The 18,002-nt window shown below is 46.8% G+C and overlaps 1 protein-coding gene across 1 annotated transcript in view; it reads right to left on the bottom strand.

Moving 5' to 3' along the window:
* UBE2F (ubiquitin conjugating enzyme E2 F (putative)) overlaps nt 1-17,217 on the bottom strand; it is a 60,207-nt gene extending 42,990 nt beyond the window's left edge. The window contains exons 1-5 of the mRNA XM_032189883.1: nt 17,159-17,217; nt 15,090-15,223; nt 10,492-10,521; nt 7,760-7,825; nt 1,894-1,961 (exon numbers count right to left, since the gene is read on the bottom strand). Of these exons, the coding sequence (XP_032045774.1) occupies nt 1,894-1,961; nt 7,760-7,825; nt 10,492-10,521; nt 15,090-15,207 (282 nt within the window). The 5' untranslated portion in view covers nt 15,208-15,223; nt 17,159-17,217. The remainder of the gene's footprint in view (nt 1-1,893; nt 1,962-7,759; nt 7,826-10,491; nt 10,522-15,089; nt 15,224-17,158) is intronic.
* Between the last annotated feature and the right edge of the window lie 785 nt (nt 17,218-18,002).

The raw sequence follows: 18,002 nt of genomic DNA, 5'->3' as shown, positions 1-18,002 counted from the left end.
TGAGGCAGGTGCTCAGGATTCAGAAATCTCTTAGTAACATTTGCTGTCAATTTTCTGTCAATGTTGAGCAGGGAGCCATAACAAACCAGAAGATTTTTTAATTATAGCAATTAAACAGATCTAAATTAACATTGTGTTCTCCTGTTACCACGTAGCAAGTACTTTCCTGCAACAGCTTTGTGCAGGTGAATACCTTAAACTCAGGAGTTCAAGAAATTAAACTGAGTATAGAGATTTTGTGTATTTCCCTTACACCCAGCATTGCCATAGTGGTTAAACTCTTACTGAAGATGACTAAAAAAAAAAAAATCAGGCAGGTGAGAACATCAGAGGGTTCCCCCTCCATGTTTTTCAGCTACGTGATGGCTCAGTTTATTCAAGTTTGCAGAAGGATGCAGACATTTAAGTGGCTACCTATATATCTATGTAGTGACCACCTATATATCTATAGTAGGCATGAAACCACACGCAAGTGTGGAAAACTCACCACGTGAAATTCTCTGGGGAGGTTACAAGGGGAGCTTCAAAGCAAAAAGAAACACAATTGGAAACACCAGATGCCTATTGACAGACGCCCAGGATCCATGGTTTGGTTTTGACCAGTCCCAATAAAACACTGAACTGCAGGAGTTCCAAATCCCCAAAGAGCATTAATTGTCTCTTTACCTGTTCCCAAAGCAAAAGGAAAAGGTCCTCCACAAGCAGGACCCTTTTAAAAGCTACAGTGCATGGATTTGTTGACTATAAATAAAGGAACATTAGGAAACTTGTGAAGGCATCTTCTGGAATGCCAACCCAATTATTTTGTTATATATAAACAAACTAACAATGCTGTGACTGCAGCTACTATGTAGATATGATGCTGAATTTAGGCCTAGTGCATCTGAACACAAGTCAAAGGTCTTCTCGGACACATTTCTCCAGCATCCTCCCCTACACTTTTTCCAGCCTCTGCACTACTACCACCAGAGGCCAGAAAATGGAAAGAAGAGATGTTAAATAAAGTTACAAAACCAGGCAAAATCGTTTAGTTTGAACATTTTTAAAGAAAGTAAGGCTTCCTTGGTAATTCATGCCTCTAAATGCAATTATTGCAACTCAAACGCTCAAATGAATATAGTTTCCTTACATATCAAATTATCAGAACACAGAACAGCAAGAGTAATTCAGGAGAACCAGACATATGCCCCAGCTGCTTTCCATTTTTGAGTCAATCTTTTCCTTTTTGACAGCTAAACTCTGCAAACAACGTCTGAAGTTATTTTTATCGTAATTGTACCTCCACCTCCCTTGCCAGGATCTGCAGCTTTAGCAGGGGATAATAACGAAATAACGTTTCTCATGCTTCAGAAGTTCTCCGGAGCTTTCTTTTTATCTATAATATATGGCAATCATTTGGAGGTCCTCTGGAGAGGCTGAGGGACCTGGGTTTGTTCAGCCTGGAGAAGGGAAGGCGAAAGGACCTTACTGCTGTCTGCACCTCCCTAAAGGGACGGTCTACAGGGCTCAGACTCTTCTCCGAGGTGCACGGAGATAAAGGAAGAGGTGGCAGACAGCCTGCAACAAGGGAAATTCTGACCTAAGAAAAAAAATCACAAGGGTAATCAAACATCAGAAGAGAGGCACAGAGAGGCTGCGCAATCCTCATCCTCAGGTTTTCAAACCCCACCTGGCCAAGGCTTTGAGCAACCAGATCCTATTTTAATGCTACCCCAGCTCGAAGCAGGACTTAGGGGACCTGCAAATGTTCCGGACATCCAAGATCCTTCTACATTTCTACAATATCTAGCAACAGGCAGAAGACCCTTTCTTAATCTCACTGCCAGCTTCCCTCTCAAATCCTATTAGGTAGAAAGGAAATTAACGACTGCTGGACTGATGACAGACACTCACCACCATATTGTAGGCATCAGGAACTTCAATTTCAAATTGAAACTTTCCACCTTGGTAATAGCCCTCATCTAGGAAAGAAAAAACAATAAATATTAAAATGGTTACCTAAGAAAATATGGGATGCCATGTAATACATACACATCATGTCGTAACAAAGATTCAAGAAACAACATTAGTTTATCACCAAAAATTTTAAAAAAAATACCAAAATGCTAGCTGCCTGCACCAGGTGACACCGAGCTACACAAACCTTTGAACTTCTCGTGTTTGTTTCCACAAAACTGTGCCACACAATGGCCACAGGGCTTGTGGTACTCCAAATCCAGCTCTCAGGAAGAGCTGGTTATGTGTGTGCGTTGGCAAGCACCATTAAATCCTGCTCAAGCCCTTCATCCTCAGCCTTGAGCTGGCAATTACTTACCCTAATAGAAATAACGGTGTGCGAGAGCATGCTTCGCAGCGTGCTGTAATGAAAAGGCAAGTCAGGCCTTCCAGCTGACAATTATCCCCTGATGATGTATCAGTCAGGGAAATCTGCCTGCCTCTGCCAACCTCAGACTCGATGCTGAGTTATCAGAGCTGCTGGATTGTAAAATATAAATTCTGGAGATATCTAGCTAGGTGTAACCAGAGATAATACAGTAGGCATCAGTCAGCCTGCAGCTCCTGAGGTCCTGAGCTCCCCATCCACATCCACCTGCAGGGAGCTGCGAGCCTTACCTGTTGCAGATCTCACGTTAATAGCCTGCCCAGAACACAGTTTTTTCAAATACATCCTCCATTTCCACTCCAATTCAATTGTGAAGTGTTTGATTTATTGAGCAGACCTCTCCAGCACACTGCTAACGTCTTACCAGCGAGTAATTGCACGTGCACTGATTTTTATGGAAAAAAAGGCAAGTCAAAGCATTTATCTTTTGTTTAAAAGAATTTATCTTTTGTTTACAAGATGTACTAGAGATTAAAAAAATGAGTAAAGCAAGCCATTTCTAAAGAATCACATCTGTAAGAGGCGAGTTATACCAATATCCTTTCAATGAAAGTGCTCCAAATTCACCAAACACTTGAGGCAAGATGCTGTTGCAAGGAAGAACGGTGGCATAACACTCTGCTTGGTGTTCAAAGAGCCCAGCCACCACCGAGCTACCCTGTAGGACGCGGCTGATGCTTTATTTTTTTTTATAGGTTATCCACCAGCTAGCACCATGTACCTGCCTTTCAACCAGGATGCAGGAACCCACACGATGCCACTCTGTGTAAAACCCTAGTGGGAAAATCAGATGCAGGGCTCTTTCGGTGAGCCTAACAGCACAACCAACACCCGACGGGAATTCGGTGCTTGCTACAGCACAAAGCACGTCCCTCGAAGCCTCCCACCAGCCTCCTGGCTGCCCTTTGGCTCGCAGGCACTTCTCAGGCTATCACCTCCCAGCTGAAGCCATGGCACGCAACGCCCACGTGTGAACGCCCGGGGAGAAGGCTGCTGCAAGGTAAAAGCAGCAGCAACGCTGGGGAGGCTGCTGGTGAAGCCCGGCAGTGGGAAGTTATTTCCCCTGGCTTCGTTTCAATAGTTCCAGGATTTGCTGGCCTGGGAGCGTAGCGCACAGCAGCCCTTCGTGCTCCACCCCTGCTAATGTGAAATAGATGCCTGCTGATGGATGGAGCTGCATGTGCCTCATGTCAGAGCAACCCGCAGATTTAATCAATCTTCGCTGTAATCCAATTGTCCAAAAGAAACATTCAAAAACGGCTCCAGGGGAGGAGAGCTTGCCAGAAGGCTGTCAGATTGCTGCCAGCCCGACGGCGAGAGAAAAGCCATGCTCCACGTCCCCGCGCACCAAAAACACCAGCCACACAGCCTCCCTGGGCGGCAGCATTAATTAATGAACGTCCTCACCTACAGGCACAGGCAGTGAGATTGCTGTTGAGATTGCTCAGAAGATGCACAAGGAGAGGGGAAAAAAAAAAGCTGAAGGGTGGTTCTTCACTTTCTCTGCTGAATCCCACGATGCAGACACAGCCCAGGGTAGCTTTTGTCTAGGGCCCCCCGCAGGAGGAGGATGGGATCTGTTAGAGCAGGTCCAGAGGAGGGCCAAGAAGATGATCAGAGGGCTGGAGCACCTCTCCTATTAGAAGGGTAAAACATTTCTTCCCTACCTTCTTTTATTGAAACAATTCTTCCTGTCTGTTTGTAGATCTTTTCACTAAAACCTTGAATCCCAAATCCCAACCCCCTTGATTTTTCAGCCACGTAACTGTGCTGCAAAAAAAAAAAAAAAAAAATGAAGTTCTGGCAAAGTTAACAGCGAGAAAAGCCCTGTAATGGTCAATTAAAATAGCTTTAGCTCATAACCTGCCCACTTATGAGAGACTTTTCCAAAAAGGGAACAAGCCTCAGCTCCTGATTTTCTCCTGCTGCTTAAATTTCTGTCTTCAAGCTGTATTAACATTCCTCCCACTTCAGTCTTGAGTTTCATTACTACCAGCCCGACTCCGATCGTAGTTTGTGTTTGCGAGGTGGTTTGATGGTTAAAGGTGCTGTGAAGATGCAAAGTTATTCTGCTGCTTTAAAAGAAAACGCGTGATAATTAGGGCAGGCCACAAAGGATGTGCTTTTGACAGCAGCTCCTTGAATCAGCACTGCTGATTGCTCAGCCATGCTCGCTGACATTCGGCATTTCGTGGCATGCCAAACAGAAAACAGGCTCTGTAGGAATTCCCTGAAGAATGCGACTCGAAGCACGCCAACCCGAACCTCCCCAACTGTCTGGGAGATCCCATTAACCCTACACCTTCCTCTGGTTGTCTCCGTGTACAAGCCACCCAACTCACCCTCCCCTGCAAAGTCATTACCGTGTCTCAGCTTCCAATTTTGGGCTCCAAGCGGAGCAGGAGCACCTGGGTTGTAGCAGCCATCTCTTTATTTCGTCTGGCTTTGGATCCAATAAGGTGCTGGTGCAGAAATAAGAGGCAAATGGTGCCATAAGGGCACTTTTTCCAACGACAGAACAATTGCTTCGATGGCACAAGGGACAGAACAATTGCTTCAGACAGCAGCAAAAACCAGCAGAACCTGCCTCAGGAACACGCAGCCTGCACACAATATGGCAATAAAGTCTATTTTTTTAGCCATTTTCTCTGCTATACCTCCCCTCATCGTGCACCACGCAGAGCTGCACCGTAAAGGAAACAAAAATTCTCGAGCACAAGTTAAAGTAATACTTTTTGCATGAAATTAACAGTCATCCTGGTCAAAGTTTTTTGAAAATTCATTTCCATTTGAAACTCAGCCACCAGAATGATTTTGTGACATTAAATACTAAGAAAGCTTATGGTGGGACGTGGAGAACAAAGGAGCTGGAAGTATTTCTGCTTGATGTTAGTTTATTTTCTTATTCAAACCCAAAGAAGCTTCTTTTATTGTCCTTTCACAACCAGCCACGTTCAAAATGAGTGCGTAAAACAAAGCGCCCAGCAACACTGTCAGCAAAATAAGGCCAGACTGCAGAAGGCACTTCCAATGTCAAACATCTTCAGTTGGTATCTTCATGGCAACTTTGGGAAACTGTCTTGGGGTAGGGTTCCCTACAAAGTGCAGTTACAGAATTCAGGCTTTAATGTTGATCAGAAGAAGAAATGTAAGCGTAAAGCGTGAATTTAGAACAATCAGCACGCCTTCAGCAGATCTTCCATGGAAGGATGCAGCTTCTGACTGCAGATAAGCAAACTCAGAGCCCAAAGGTGTGAGCCTGCAAGCACCAGCTCACGATGCAGCCTACCAAACCTGGCTGCCACACGCTTCCTACGCAGCCCTGAGCAGTGAAAACTGCAAGAAGGCATCAGATACTCCCTGAGCCCAGCTCTCGTTCTGCAACTGGAGAGCCACAGAGGTATTTGCAAAGCTCTCCCTTCAGAACCACGTGTGTGAGCAGGATTCCTACAAGTAATTTGGCAGTGCAATGCCAGAGACACTTGCAGGCGGGAGGAGAACTGGCTCTGCCTTCTAACTGTCAAGATTCATGCAGCACTGCATAGACACTACAAAAATAATTGCCTCCAGACAAGGGTTTTGTCCCTCTTGAGCCAGAAAAGTTCCAGGACAACCACTTAGCAGCCTCTCTGCTATCCCTGAGAAAACAGAGTTAGCATTCTCTAAAGAAAAAACAAAAAGAAGAACTTCTCTATAATAAAAGTAATTAGAAAGCTACAAAGATTTTCTTGTCCGTGTCGTGCTCTGCATTGACGGGGCTGTGCTGAGTTGCAGCCGATCACAAGATTCTGTACCTGAAAATAGATGTTTACCTCGCTCAGGCTGCAACTGCAGAGACTTCAGCTGTGCAGCTATATTTAGAGCAACAAAATGTTAATTAAGATCGTCTCATTCCTGGGATCATTTCAGCAACGAAGCCAGCACAGAACCCATGCACTGCACTCCAGGGCTGCCTCCCGACTGCAACATCTTGCTGCACAGCAGTTAGCAAACAAATCAAATGATTACGTATTTAGACACCTTAACAAAGAAGCCATCATACTGAAGACATCCCTGATTCATGCTCTGATGAATTCAAGAATTCAGCTCATTTCCAAAACATAACAAGGAAGCATTCACAAACTGAAGGACAATTAATTGGTGCAAACAGACTAACACTCACCGAATACACGTGAATACACCTCCTACATACAGCGAGGGGTTAGAAGTTTGACAACAGCACCTGCATTATTTTTCATTATACAGACTAGGGCAGCCTTACTCATTTTTCCATCCCCAAAAGGGGTTGCAATGAATTAATATGTTAAAAGATAACCCAGGATTCTTACTGCCAAGGAAGCGATCGTTGATTTGGGGTAATAAGAAGCAACAGTGACATCTAGTGTTTATTTGATACCAAAATGCTGATTAGCAAAACTATTCCTACAACCCTATTAAATGTAAACCATTAATTGCATAAGGTAGGACATCACAATGACCATCACACTGCACACAAGTTCTGTTGTCAATAAACAGCTACAAAAATCTACCAGAATTAGCTGGCAAGGAGGCACTGATCCCAGCACACCTCACTCACACGTGCCGTGTACAGCACATATCAGTGCCCTCATCTGAATTGTTGTGGAGTCTCAAAGGGAACAGACAAAAAGTGTTCCTGAAGTTTAGAGAGATGCAAATCCCATGCAAATTCGCCCACAGAACACAAGCACAGCTTTCTACTCCCTAACAGCCGTGAGCTAACTCCATAAATTCAGGTTACTATTAAGAAACTCACCTGAAGTGATGAATTCTGAGAAGGTGGTTCTGAGGCTCTGTTTTACTGAACAACCTGCCAGCAGATGCTCTGCAGCATACTTAAGTCATATTAAGAGATCTAATTTCCACACACTCGGACATTCAAACACAAAGAGACTCCTACTTGTTAAGCGTCTTCAGACATGCATAATTTGATGTTTTCCAGCAGTGTTACACCTGTGATCTACCTTTCCAACAACAGAACCAAGTAATCACTAGAAAAGCATAAATCTGCAACGTAACGGGGCTGTAAAACATTCATTTCTCTAGAAATAGCCCAAGTTTTTTTTCTCAGCTAATAAAATGACTTGAAATTGGCTCAGAAAAAAAATGTTTTTGATCAAAATGAGCAAATAAGGCCTGATTACTTACTGAGCCTGCCTGATTGTAATGGCATTTTTATTACCAACTAGTACTCTAAATCCAGCCCAATTTTTCAATTGACCCTATAAAATAATCACTGTGTTACAGCCAGTCTTTCCTTGATTAGAAGGTTTATTGTATTTTTTAGCAGTCTTTGCATTATGGTCCCTAACCACCAACACACACAGAAACAAGAACAACTTTTTAAAAGAAAATTACCTGGGATTACAGTTAGCTGAAAGTAATGAAGCTTGTTTGGGTCAGGAAAATTCACTTTACATGTACCTGTGAAGCAAAAGAGCAATTTGCATCAGACAAGTGTATCTCCATTGGTGGAAAGACAAATATATCACCTTTCATATCCTCCAAATTCACACCCTGATTAATCCCCACATTCCAGTCACCTGACTTCCTACATTTTCTTTTCAAGTGCCTCTTCTCCCTACAGCTGGAGCTCACCTGCAGTAATCGAACCTCACTTCTCTGAGCTGTGAGGAAGTTTATTTCCTTTCAGCAAACCACGTTGTCTCACGGATTTGAAAACACCAAGAGAATTACCTTCTGCACAGATGCTACACGTCAGCATCCAGAAGCAGCATTTCTTCCTTACAAATTCTTTAGCAGTAACCTGTGCATCTTAACATCTGATAGATAACACACTGCAGTTCCCAAGAGGTCTTGCAACCACAGCCCTATGCTAGCAAAGTATTTATATTTATTTTTATTTATACTACGAGGCATGCCGAGATGACAGCACCATCCCAAATCAGATGTCCTGTAGAACAAAGTTGTTTCTCACCCCAGCTGGGTGCCACGATCAGGCTGCTTTACCGCACCCAAGGCAAGGTTCAAACCCCTAACAGGCAGTCACATCCCTGCCCTATCCCTTCAAAAATTAGCTCTTAGAAAGAAAATTAGTTTTTTTCAGGCTTTTGCACCAAAATAAAAAGGGCAAGGGGAAAGAAAGAGTCTATGTTTCAATAGGGCTTTTTATAATGAATTTCAGTACTGAAATGTTGTTAAAAAAGGGCTTAATTAGCAAACTAATGCTGCATTGGCAACGTGCACATTTTAATTCATGAGGCAACATTTCCTCCTACCCAGGCTTCACAATCAGCCAGGAGCTGCTTGGATTTGATGACCTGACTGCTCCAGACATCATGATTGCAGAGTGACTGCAGCTACTGCACTGTTCAGAAGTTGGTAGGTGAGTGGAAATCAAACAGATACTGCAGGCATATGCAGCGTCCAAGACTGCCTCAAGATGTGCATGTACAACTACTGCATATTTGTGTGTTTTTTTTTGTTTTTTTTTTTTAATGTTATTAGCAAGTACATGTATTCGGAGCAAAGGCTGTGAAGGTTCAACACAAACACTTTTTATTCTCAGGCTAGAGGAATTTAAGGACAATAATGAGAATGAAGGACAAGTGAAAAAAAAGAAGTGAAAACATCCATCTGCGAGGTTTTGTGGGGGCTGTTAGGAAACTAGTCAGTAGTTTCAGTTCAACAGATGCAACTGGGAGCATAACAGCCCTTTGTTTGCTTTTGATGGCACAAAGTAGTTGCCTCTCATGCACAGCGCTGGCCTTTCTGGGTTATGGCACAGACAAGATGTCAAGCTGGCAGCAGACACGTATATCCATGGATACATTATTATCCATATTATGCAGCCTTTAGCTTCTGAATCCATCAAGCTGGCTGTGTTATTTTCCTTCGTCAAGAAGATAAATAGCAGCAAAGCTACAGATCCTATTTGCCTGCAGGAATAAGTAGGAGCTTACACAAACCCTAGTAATGCATTCAGCATAATAGCTACAAACCCCAAAATACATTTTTCAACACCTTATTATCGCACAGAGGAGTCTAAGCAAAAAAGTTAAAAGCTAAAACTACTGTGTAAGAGCTCTGTAATTGCCTCGAAGACAGAAGAGCGGACAGAAAGGAAGAGATAAATAATGCTCCTTCATGCCATCCCTTTTTGCTGCTTCTCGTCTGTATTTTTCGCCCCTCAATTCCTCCCATCAGGCAGCCTGCACACTGAGAAGGCTGATTTTTGAGACCTGACAGCTGATTTAGAGGCATGCAAATAGAAGAGGCTCAGCAGAAGAAGCACTCAGAGGTCTAACCTGGAGGGGGGAAAAAAAAACAGCCAAAGCTTTTCTCAGATGGAGAAGACTGGAAACATAGCGGGTTACCTGCCAGCGTAATCAGAGGGCACATTCACTGCATTTTTGGGGGAGATAAGCATATGGGCAGGCAGTGTGACTGCACGGCACGGCAGCACCCTGCACATGAGCTCAGAGGCTGCAGCGAGCAGCTCACACCTCGCTCTCTCCTGGGCTCTGAAATAAGAGCACGCACCAGGGGAAGTTACGTAGAGCCAGTGATGGGATCTCGAAGTGCCTCCACGCCTGCTACGTGGTAGCTCCCAAGCTCCTTTTCCAGGAATCTTGGTCCTTTTGTCACTAGTTTTCATTATTATGTCCACTTAAATAGCACACCAGGTTAGGGTGTGCATAATAAGTAATATAAGAAACAAAAAAGCAGCAGGCTGACAGCACGCTTCCTGAGAACTCAGCTATTTGCCCTGCCTCTAAATCAGCATTTCAAGTTTTTTAAATAAAAAACAGAGGAGAAACAGCAGCGAGGCAGTGAGCATACTCTTCAGCTCCAGGTAACTTCGGGGTTTTGTGACAAGGAAGCTCGCACTGCACCAGCAGTCAGGTTCTGTAAGGTAACCAGAGGAGCAATAGGATCAATGGGATCCCCTTCCAAAGGGCACCAGCAAGGCCCCACGACTCCAACAACGATAACCTGGGGCTGGCAGAGTTTTGGGCAGCTTGCCCTCCAGTTAACCAATCCATCAGCAGCATTCACATGTCAGTCAAAACAGTCAGACGAACGGTCCTTTCCCCCTGAAAACACGTGCCATGAAATGCTATACTTACAAGGTAAATTAGCTTCAAGTTCTGCAACCTCTGTTGAAAGAAAAAAACAAAACACTGTTATTTACGCAAGCATAACACCACACTTGAAGCCCAAATTGGCAGATGTAATTTAAGCCACGCCGTAAATCAATTTTCACTTAGAATATAATTAAGCCTCGCTGAAGATTTACCTTGAAATTTCTCTTTCAGCCACACAATTCATTACTGAAGCTGCTCCCCTGCCCCACGGAGGAAGGCAAGCGCGCCCTGGTGTGATGAGAGGGTCCAGCTCTGCCAAGAGCCGAGCGCCAGGCTTCTGCTGCACACAGCACTGGCATTTCAAAAGCTGGCACCGTCCAAACCTCCCGGCTCGTCTACATCACCTTCTGGGGGCTGCCTCCAAGCACGGTGCCACAGCCTTTGTCCCTAAACCCCTCTCTCTCCCCACGCTGCCCTCTTAGGGAGACCTGCTGCTTCCTCCCTCGTCTTTACTTTACACCAAAGCCTTACTGACAGCTGCTTGTACCTTTTACAGGAAGATGCAGGAAGCTACCTCACCCTTTTACTTTTCAAGTTCTAGGAAACCTAATCAAGTGCGTATCTGCATTTCCTGTAGGTTTTCTTTTCCCTTGCTTGATTTCTCACTTCACTTTCTAGCCTGCACAGCCACCAGCTATTAATGTGGGCTGACAACGTGTATGAGATCTGAACACCAGCTCTGAAAAATATACATCTAAAGCAAATTATGATTAAGCTTCAGATATGGGGAGGTTTTTTGGCACAGAATCCAAACTGATCTCAACACAATTAACAGCTCACTAATTCCCCAGCACTCTCCTTGTATCTGTGCATCCCAAACCTGCCTGGACGCTGCAGCAAGCACGATGCTTGTTTGACTTATGTGTTTCACATAAAAAAAATCACCATTGCATTCTTTAAAATCCCAGTCTCCACTGAAAAAAAAGGACAAAGGCCCCCAATTCAGGCACTGCCCAAAACACCTGCATACAGGAGAGCAGGATGGAAGAACACCGAACATTTGGAGCAATCTGAAACACAACCTACCAGCACGGACAGTGTCCAACTGCTGCAGCAGCCCAAGGACTGTGTATGTGCAGCGTCCTGCGTGCGCTGCCTGGAACCAGTAACTCACTGTCTCCCCGCTGGCTTTCCTCCCTGGCACGGACAGGTTGCAGCTTGGACGCTGAAGAACCAAAAGGTTTCCTGTGTGCACCCCTCAAATACCAACGTGGAATGGTTTAACAGCTCCAGAGGGTACACCAAAAGGCTAAAAAGGCAGGGGCTGAACTCCAGCCCACCACAGGCTTAACAGAGCTGACTGCACACCGCTGACATCCCCGGAACAGCTCGAGGAACTCTGCAGAACGGGAGAAAGCTCAGCACAAGCAGCCGGAGCTATTTATAACCGATTTCACAAACAATAATTCTCCCTAGCCACGGCAATTCTCGGGCCAGAAATAGGAACACACACACTGGCATGTGTGCAGGCATATGCTTTACGACAGACCCGCGTGCAGGTTATATCCAGTCAGGCACAAACTGTCGTCGCGTTGCTCTGCTCCCTGTCCCCAGCTCAGCACGACACACGGTGCTTTGTCTACTCGCCCCGCCACAACTCAAACATCTGCTTCCCGCTGCACTTTAAGTGCACAGAAAAAGCGTTGCTTCCTCGACTGAAATTAGCCTTCACATCCACTGCAGCACTTATTTCTCCTGGTTTTGTCCCAGAATCCCCTCTCCTGTGTAGCGTGCATCTTTAAGGCTGTGAGAGATGAAGATAAACACTTTGGAGCTCTAACAAAATCTCAATTCTCTAAGCATTGCTCCTAGCAGTAAAATGCTGTTTGCCCCCTAATCCTCACCTGTCTTACAGCTTTCCACACCGAGCTCCTCTGACCCGTGCAGCTGTACGGATCGGGGTGAGAAGGCAAACAACCTGCCTGAAACCAACAGGTTCTCGATGAACATATCTTCTTACTCTTTCTTCTCCATGTCATTCCAGATGTTGGTTGTTGAACAAAACACTACCAAACCCCACGCTTAGCTTCTGTGTGTTCTGTTATTGAACTCACCAACCTGACACCCATACCTACAGCGAGCCACTGGGGTTAGAAAGCTCTCACTCTGTAAGGATTCAGGTGCCCTGTTGGTTCTACACTATCACAGGTACCCTGCAAGCATTTGATCGTGAACTGGTTTCCCCTTCAATAAATACATCGCTCATTTACCAAGGAGCTTTCCACTGTTTTCTCCCAAAATAAGGGATGTCTCTTTGGGGGGCATAAAAGCATCACTGATAAAGAAAAACTTGCGTGACTGAGGTCACACAACGTGCAGAAGTTAATGCTGAATTTTCTAAACAACGCCTGAGATTATCTCAGGAGTGCTAATGAAGAAAGGTCTTTTTATTCTCAGAAGTACAATTTTATTCTCATCTCTCTATTTTCCTCGCCTACTACTGTGCCAAGGGATAGTACTGTACCTGAAGGCTTGAAAAAAGCCAATCTAGGGATTCTCCTAATTTTCATTTACAGTGCACATCTACCTCATTTTTGAGGCCAGTTTCCCACTTGGTTTCTTTCAGGCTCGTACACACCTGACACGTTCAGGCTGCCTGAATCTGGTTGCAAACCCAGACGTGCTGAAGACCGAGGAATAAAGCACGCTAGCTTGCTTTCTTAGAAATTAAGTTAGCTCAAGCTGTCACTTGCAATCAAGCTAAGCAGCAGTGGTGAGATAAAACCAGATGCTGCTTAGATGCAGAGCAACAAAAAACAAAAGCAGTTTGAGTGACAGCCTTTGTGATCAAGAAGCAGACACGGGGCTGCTGCTGACATGCCCTTTGTTTTTGATCCAATTTAGTAGCCGTGTTGATTAGATAACATTAACGTCACAGAACCTAAACGTGCTCTGGTATTTTGCAGGGATGATCACCAGGGGACAGCCAGCTTCCAAACCACAACATCATCACCCCAGGGAAAAAGCAGCTGCGAGGGAAGATCCAGCTGTCTCTGAATTACTTCCCTTCACAAAACTTTAGGGACAGGGATTCTTCCTCCAGACCGTGCCCCTGGCATAACCCCAACAGCACGGCACCCTGAGCCACGGCTGATCACAGCTGGCAGGCAGGTGCAGCTGGCCACACTCGGTTTTTCAGTGTGAAAGCACCGCCTGCGTTTATCAGCAGCGGAGGTCGAGGCCATCTAACCCCGACTCCAAATGCCACTGCTGTGTTTACCAGCCCGTGTACACGACACAGCGAGCACCACGGGGTTATCGGCGTGACAAATGAATCCTTCAGAGGGATCCCGCAACACTTTCCCAGACCGTGCTCCCTGTCAGCACCGACACGGCTGTCCTTACCCCCAGATAAAAGGTCCTGTGTGTGGGTGACACCCCCAGACACCTGCCTGCAGGGCTGACGAGACACTTGCCAGCTTTGCATGGACTGGGAAGAGGAAAATATCTCTCCACAGGGCAGTGTCACCAAGCAGGCAGCTATCAGACCTCAGCCCATACTGCCAGCTCCTGGAGCGAGGTGGGATTTAGGGTGCTGCTCCAAAATCACCCTCAGCTACGCTTCCAAGGCAGCCCACCGCGTGTCAGCTGCTGGGTGAGTGCTGCACAGACCCAGTACCTCTGAAGCTTTGGCCCAACGTGAGGCCAGAAAGGATCCAGGAATGCTATTTAATTCACAGCTTTTAATTCCCAGCTGCCAGGAGACAGAGCTTGGCCTTTCACCCTTTCTGGAGCTGACATCTGATACCTGCAGCCCATCCAAACATCACCAACGGCCTCTCCTTACCACTACTCTGCCAGGCTCCCACCAGCTTCCTTGCAAATCTATCACAGCCACCTGAAGTTCTGAAGTGAAAGGAACCTCACTGGTCCAGACACAACCCCAAACTGGAAGTCTAAAGCAAGCTCTTCACAAGAGTTAATCAGAATTTAAAGTGAATTGAAACTCCTTGTCCTTGGAGCAACACAGAGAGAGAAAATTTGAGCAACCCACAGGAGCAACTCAGTTCTACAAAAAGTAGCTTTGTTTTTTCCCCTCCATTCTCTACTTCTTCCCCAACTTCCAGACTCTACGCCTAAGAAAAATCTTTCTGTGTAGGCCTTTGTTTTTTTGACACTTTTTAAAGTTTATTGACTCTTATCTTACACCATTAATGACTAGCAGAACACTGGTGCTAGTTTTAGGATTTACTTTCCTCTCACAGGCAGTTGTTATGGTTTCTGCTCAAAAAATACCTTCCTGTCAAGTCAAATGATACTCTGCTCCTATATATCTAGCAACACTTCTGGGCCGACATTTTATCATAACGTGACACCGTACAGTTCCCAATGATGGATTAATTTTTCAACAGCATAAGGGGGAAGGTTTTTAGGCTGTGCATTACCCAAAGAAAATCACTGTCCTGCAGGCAGGGCACCATTAGTGGTTCGATGTATGCATGTCTATACCCTGCACCCAAAATCACAAAGCAAGTCACAAACAGCTTTAAGAATACTTCTGGAAATCATTTTACCCCAGATTTACTGTTGGAGCCCTGTAAGCTGTAAACCCATGACATTTCAGTGTAAGCTCCTTTCACCTTTAACCAGCAGTTTGTCTCGAACAGACACCCTCCGAGTCGAGTCAGAAGCTGGGCTGGACGTACGGGGTCCTCTGACACCATCATCCCGCTTCAGCTTGCTTGCCAGCGTTAGCATTACTGCTGCCTTCAGTCTAGAACAGAAATCAGAACAAAGCTGATTACCAAAACCCAAAGAACTAAGGGAAACAATACAGAAATAGGCTACGGTCAGCCACATTCTGCAACTACGATGATGTTCTCTGCACTCAAAGACCGAGATGCATGCAGTTAGTGGCTGCTGTTAGAGCCGTGGATGGAGCAGGGTGTTTGAAGAATGCGGGTTTGTTTCAGAGATGAATGCTGAGGGAGTTGCAGCGTGTGAGGCCAAGAGGAAGTTCAGTTTTCCCGGAGAAAGGTCAGGCTTTCATCATTGTTTACAATCTCGTTTCGCTGCTCCATCTCCACAGCGCACCCCGGCTTCACATCAGCCCTTCAAAAAAAGAGCTGTGGAGAGAATCCAAAGCATTACAGGGAGAATCCCCCCGCTGGGACCATCCTCGCCCATGTCCCTCGTGACAACGCTTTTTGGCTGGCCAAAGAGCAGCGGGAAGGGAGGGGAGGGGTTCCTGGAACTGCTCCGCGGCGCTGGGAAGCGAGCGTTGAGTCAGCGAGCAGGACACAAGGAATGGAAGGGGTCTGGGCTGCAAGGAGCACGATTTTCTTTGCAGTGCACAGCAGCAACACCCAGCGCTCCTCACAGGGCAGAGGAAATTACGTACAGAGATTTGGTGGCTGAAATGGAGAGAGATTCGGTACACCAGTTATCAGAAGGTAACTGTGATGATAAATAACTTGCAACAAAGGTGGGCACAAAGCCCAAGTCAAAAGGAAATGTTCCACCTGCTGTGCCCTGAGACACCCTGCCCCTGCTGGAAGGCAACTTGTTCTCCTTAACAGCATGGCCAAAGCCAAAATAATGCTAACAAGACCAATACCCTTCAGGCCCTACCACCATGAAATTGGGGTAATGTTTATCCTTTAGTCATACACGTCAATTGAGCAAAATAAAGGCAAAAAGCTTGTAAAAAGTCAGCAGCCTTTACACAAAGTATTTGGAACAGAAGAGCAGACAGTTACGGCGTAGCAGGCACCAGGCCACGAAGAGGATGCTCACGTAACACCAGCTTGCATGGCATGGAACAGAATCAGCCAAAACACGACACAGGCAAGGGAAGGAAACCACTGAGAAGACGACGAGCAAAATGAAAAGCGCCAAGGCTCGATGCGAGGTTTTTCTGGGTGCTTCTTCCACTCGTGTGAGCCAGCCCTGAAGTTTATCAGCTGGGCTGTGACAGCGGTTGTTTCCCTTGCTTATCTGCTTCTGTCCCGGAGAAAACAGGTAGCAGAAAAACCCTCCCTGGCCTGCCAGCCTTGTCACTGCTCCTCCAGGCCCTTGGGGAAGCTGGGGGGGGTTAAAGCAAAGACCAAACGGACCCCGCTGCTGGAAGGACGGGGGGGTAGGGCGGAAGAGAAGCGACAGCTGGGTGTGGGGAAGGTGGCGATGAACCAGAGGGAGATAATTAACAGGGGCTGGAAGGGAAGGAAAACGCGTCCTGAAGCAGCGCGAAGCCAGGCGGCAGCTGGTGGGGCACGGCGAGGTGCAATGGGGTACAGTGAGGCACAGGGGGGTATAACAAAACATAATAAGGTGTAATAAGGCACAATGGGGTACAATAAGGCACAATAAGGTGTAATAGGGTACAATAAGGTGTAATAAGGCACAATATATGGTTTTTGTGCACAGGAAGGTCAGGCACAGGCGCCGGGCTCAAGGCAGAGGTTAAGCACAGCCCCGACCCGTGCCCCACGCGGTGTTTTGGGGCAGTTTCCCCCCCGCTGCCTCACGGAAAGGCGCAGAGGGCGCCCGCGGCCGCGCTGCCCGCGGAAACCGGGGGTTAAAGGGGAGGGGGGGGCAGCGCAAGGCCCGGCCCCGAGGCCTGGCGGGCCGCGGCCGCCCGGGGCCAGCTCGGAGCCGGCTGCCGAGGCCGGGTCCGGTCCGGGGGTGGCGGGGGGCGGCCGGCACCTACCTGAGCGCCGCGTCAGGGCCCGGCTGCGGGGCCAAGGCCAGCCCCGGGGCCGGCCCGGGGCAGGGGCGGCGGCGGCTCCTCCTCCTCCCGCAGCCGCCCGCCCGCCCGCCGCGCCGGAAATGGGCGGGACCCCGCGGTGCCTCTGCCCCCCCTTCTCCCCGCCGCCCCGCCCGCCGCTGAGATCTCGCGAGATGTGGTGTGGTGGCAAATGGCCGTCGCCATTTTGTGGGGTTGGGAGGGGGCCGGGGTGTTGGTTAAATTGTGTCATAAAAGCCACGGAATTGGCAATGTCGGAAGAAATCTCCCAAATCAGCTGGTCCAACTATCCCCTACCACCACCATCACCCACCAAACCGTGTCCCCAAGCACCACGTCCAGCCTCTCCTTGAACACCCCCAGGGACGGTGACGCCACCACCTCCCTGGGCAACCTGTCCCAGCGCCTGGCATTTATCTTTCTGAGCACAAACATCCCCTCATTCCCAGCCCGAGCCTCTGTTTCTGAGTGAAAGTGACTATTTAGTATCCTGGGTCTGGGCTAATTTCACCACCGCAATCCTTAGAAACCTGCACAATCATCCCTGATCAGGCTGTGACCCATAAAACTTAACTACACGCATAACGCTGAATTCTTCTTCCATCCCGTAGCATGCAATGAATAGGGGAACCAAAATGAAGCAATTAGAGAAGCCTCCGGGTTAAAAGGTTTGATAAAGCCAGAGACCAGACACAAGGAAGGATTGGCAGGCTGCTATTAAAATACTTATTACTTTCTAAACATCACAGGAATAATACTGCTTCTCCTTAACTGAAGAAAAAAAAAAAAAAAAAAAAAGCCAAACAAA

Source organism: Aythya fuligula, chromosome 6 (assembly GCF_009819795.1).
Source record: "Aythya fuligula isolate bAytFul2 chromosome 6, bAytFul2.pri, whole genome shotgun sequence".
NCBI classification, from domain to species: Eukaryota; Metazoa; Chordata; class Aves; order Anseriformes; family Anatidae; genus Aythya; species Aythya fuligula.
This window is presented reverse-complemented; position numbering and strand designations above follow the sequence as displayed.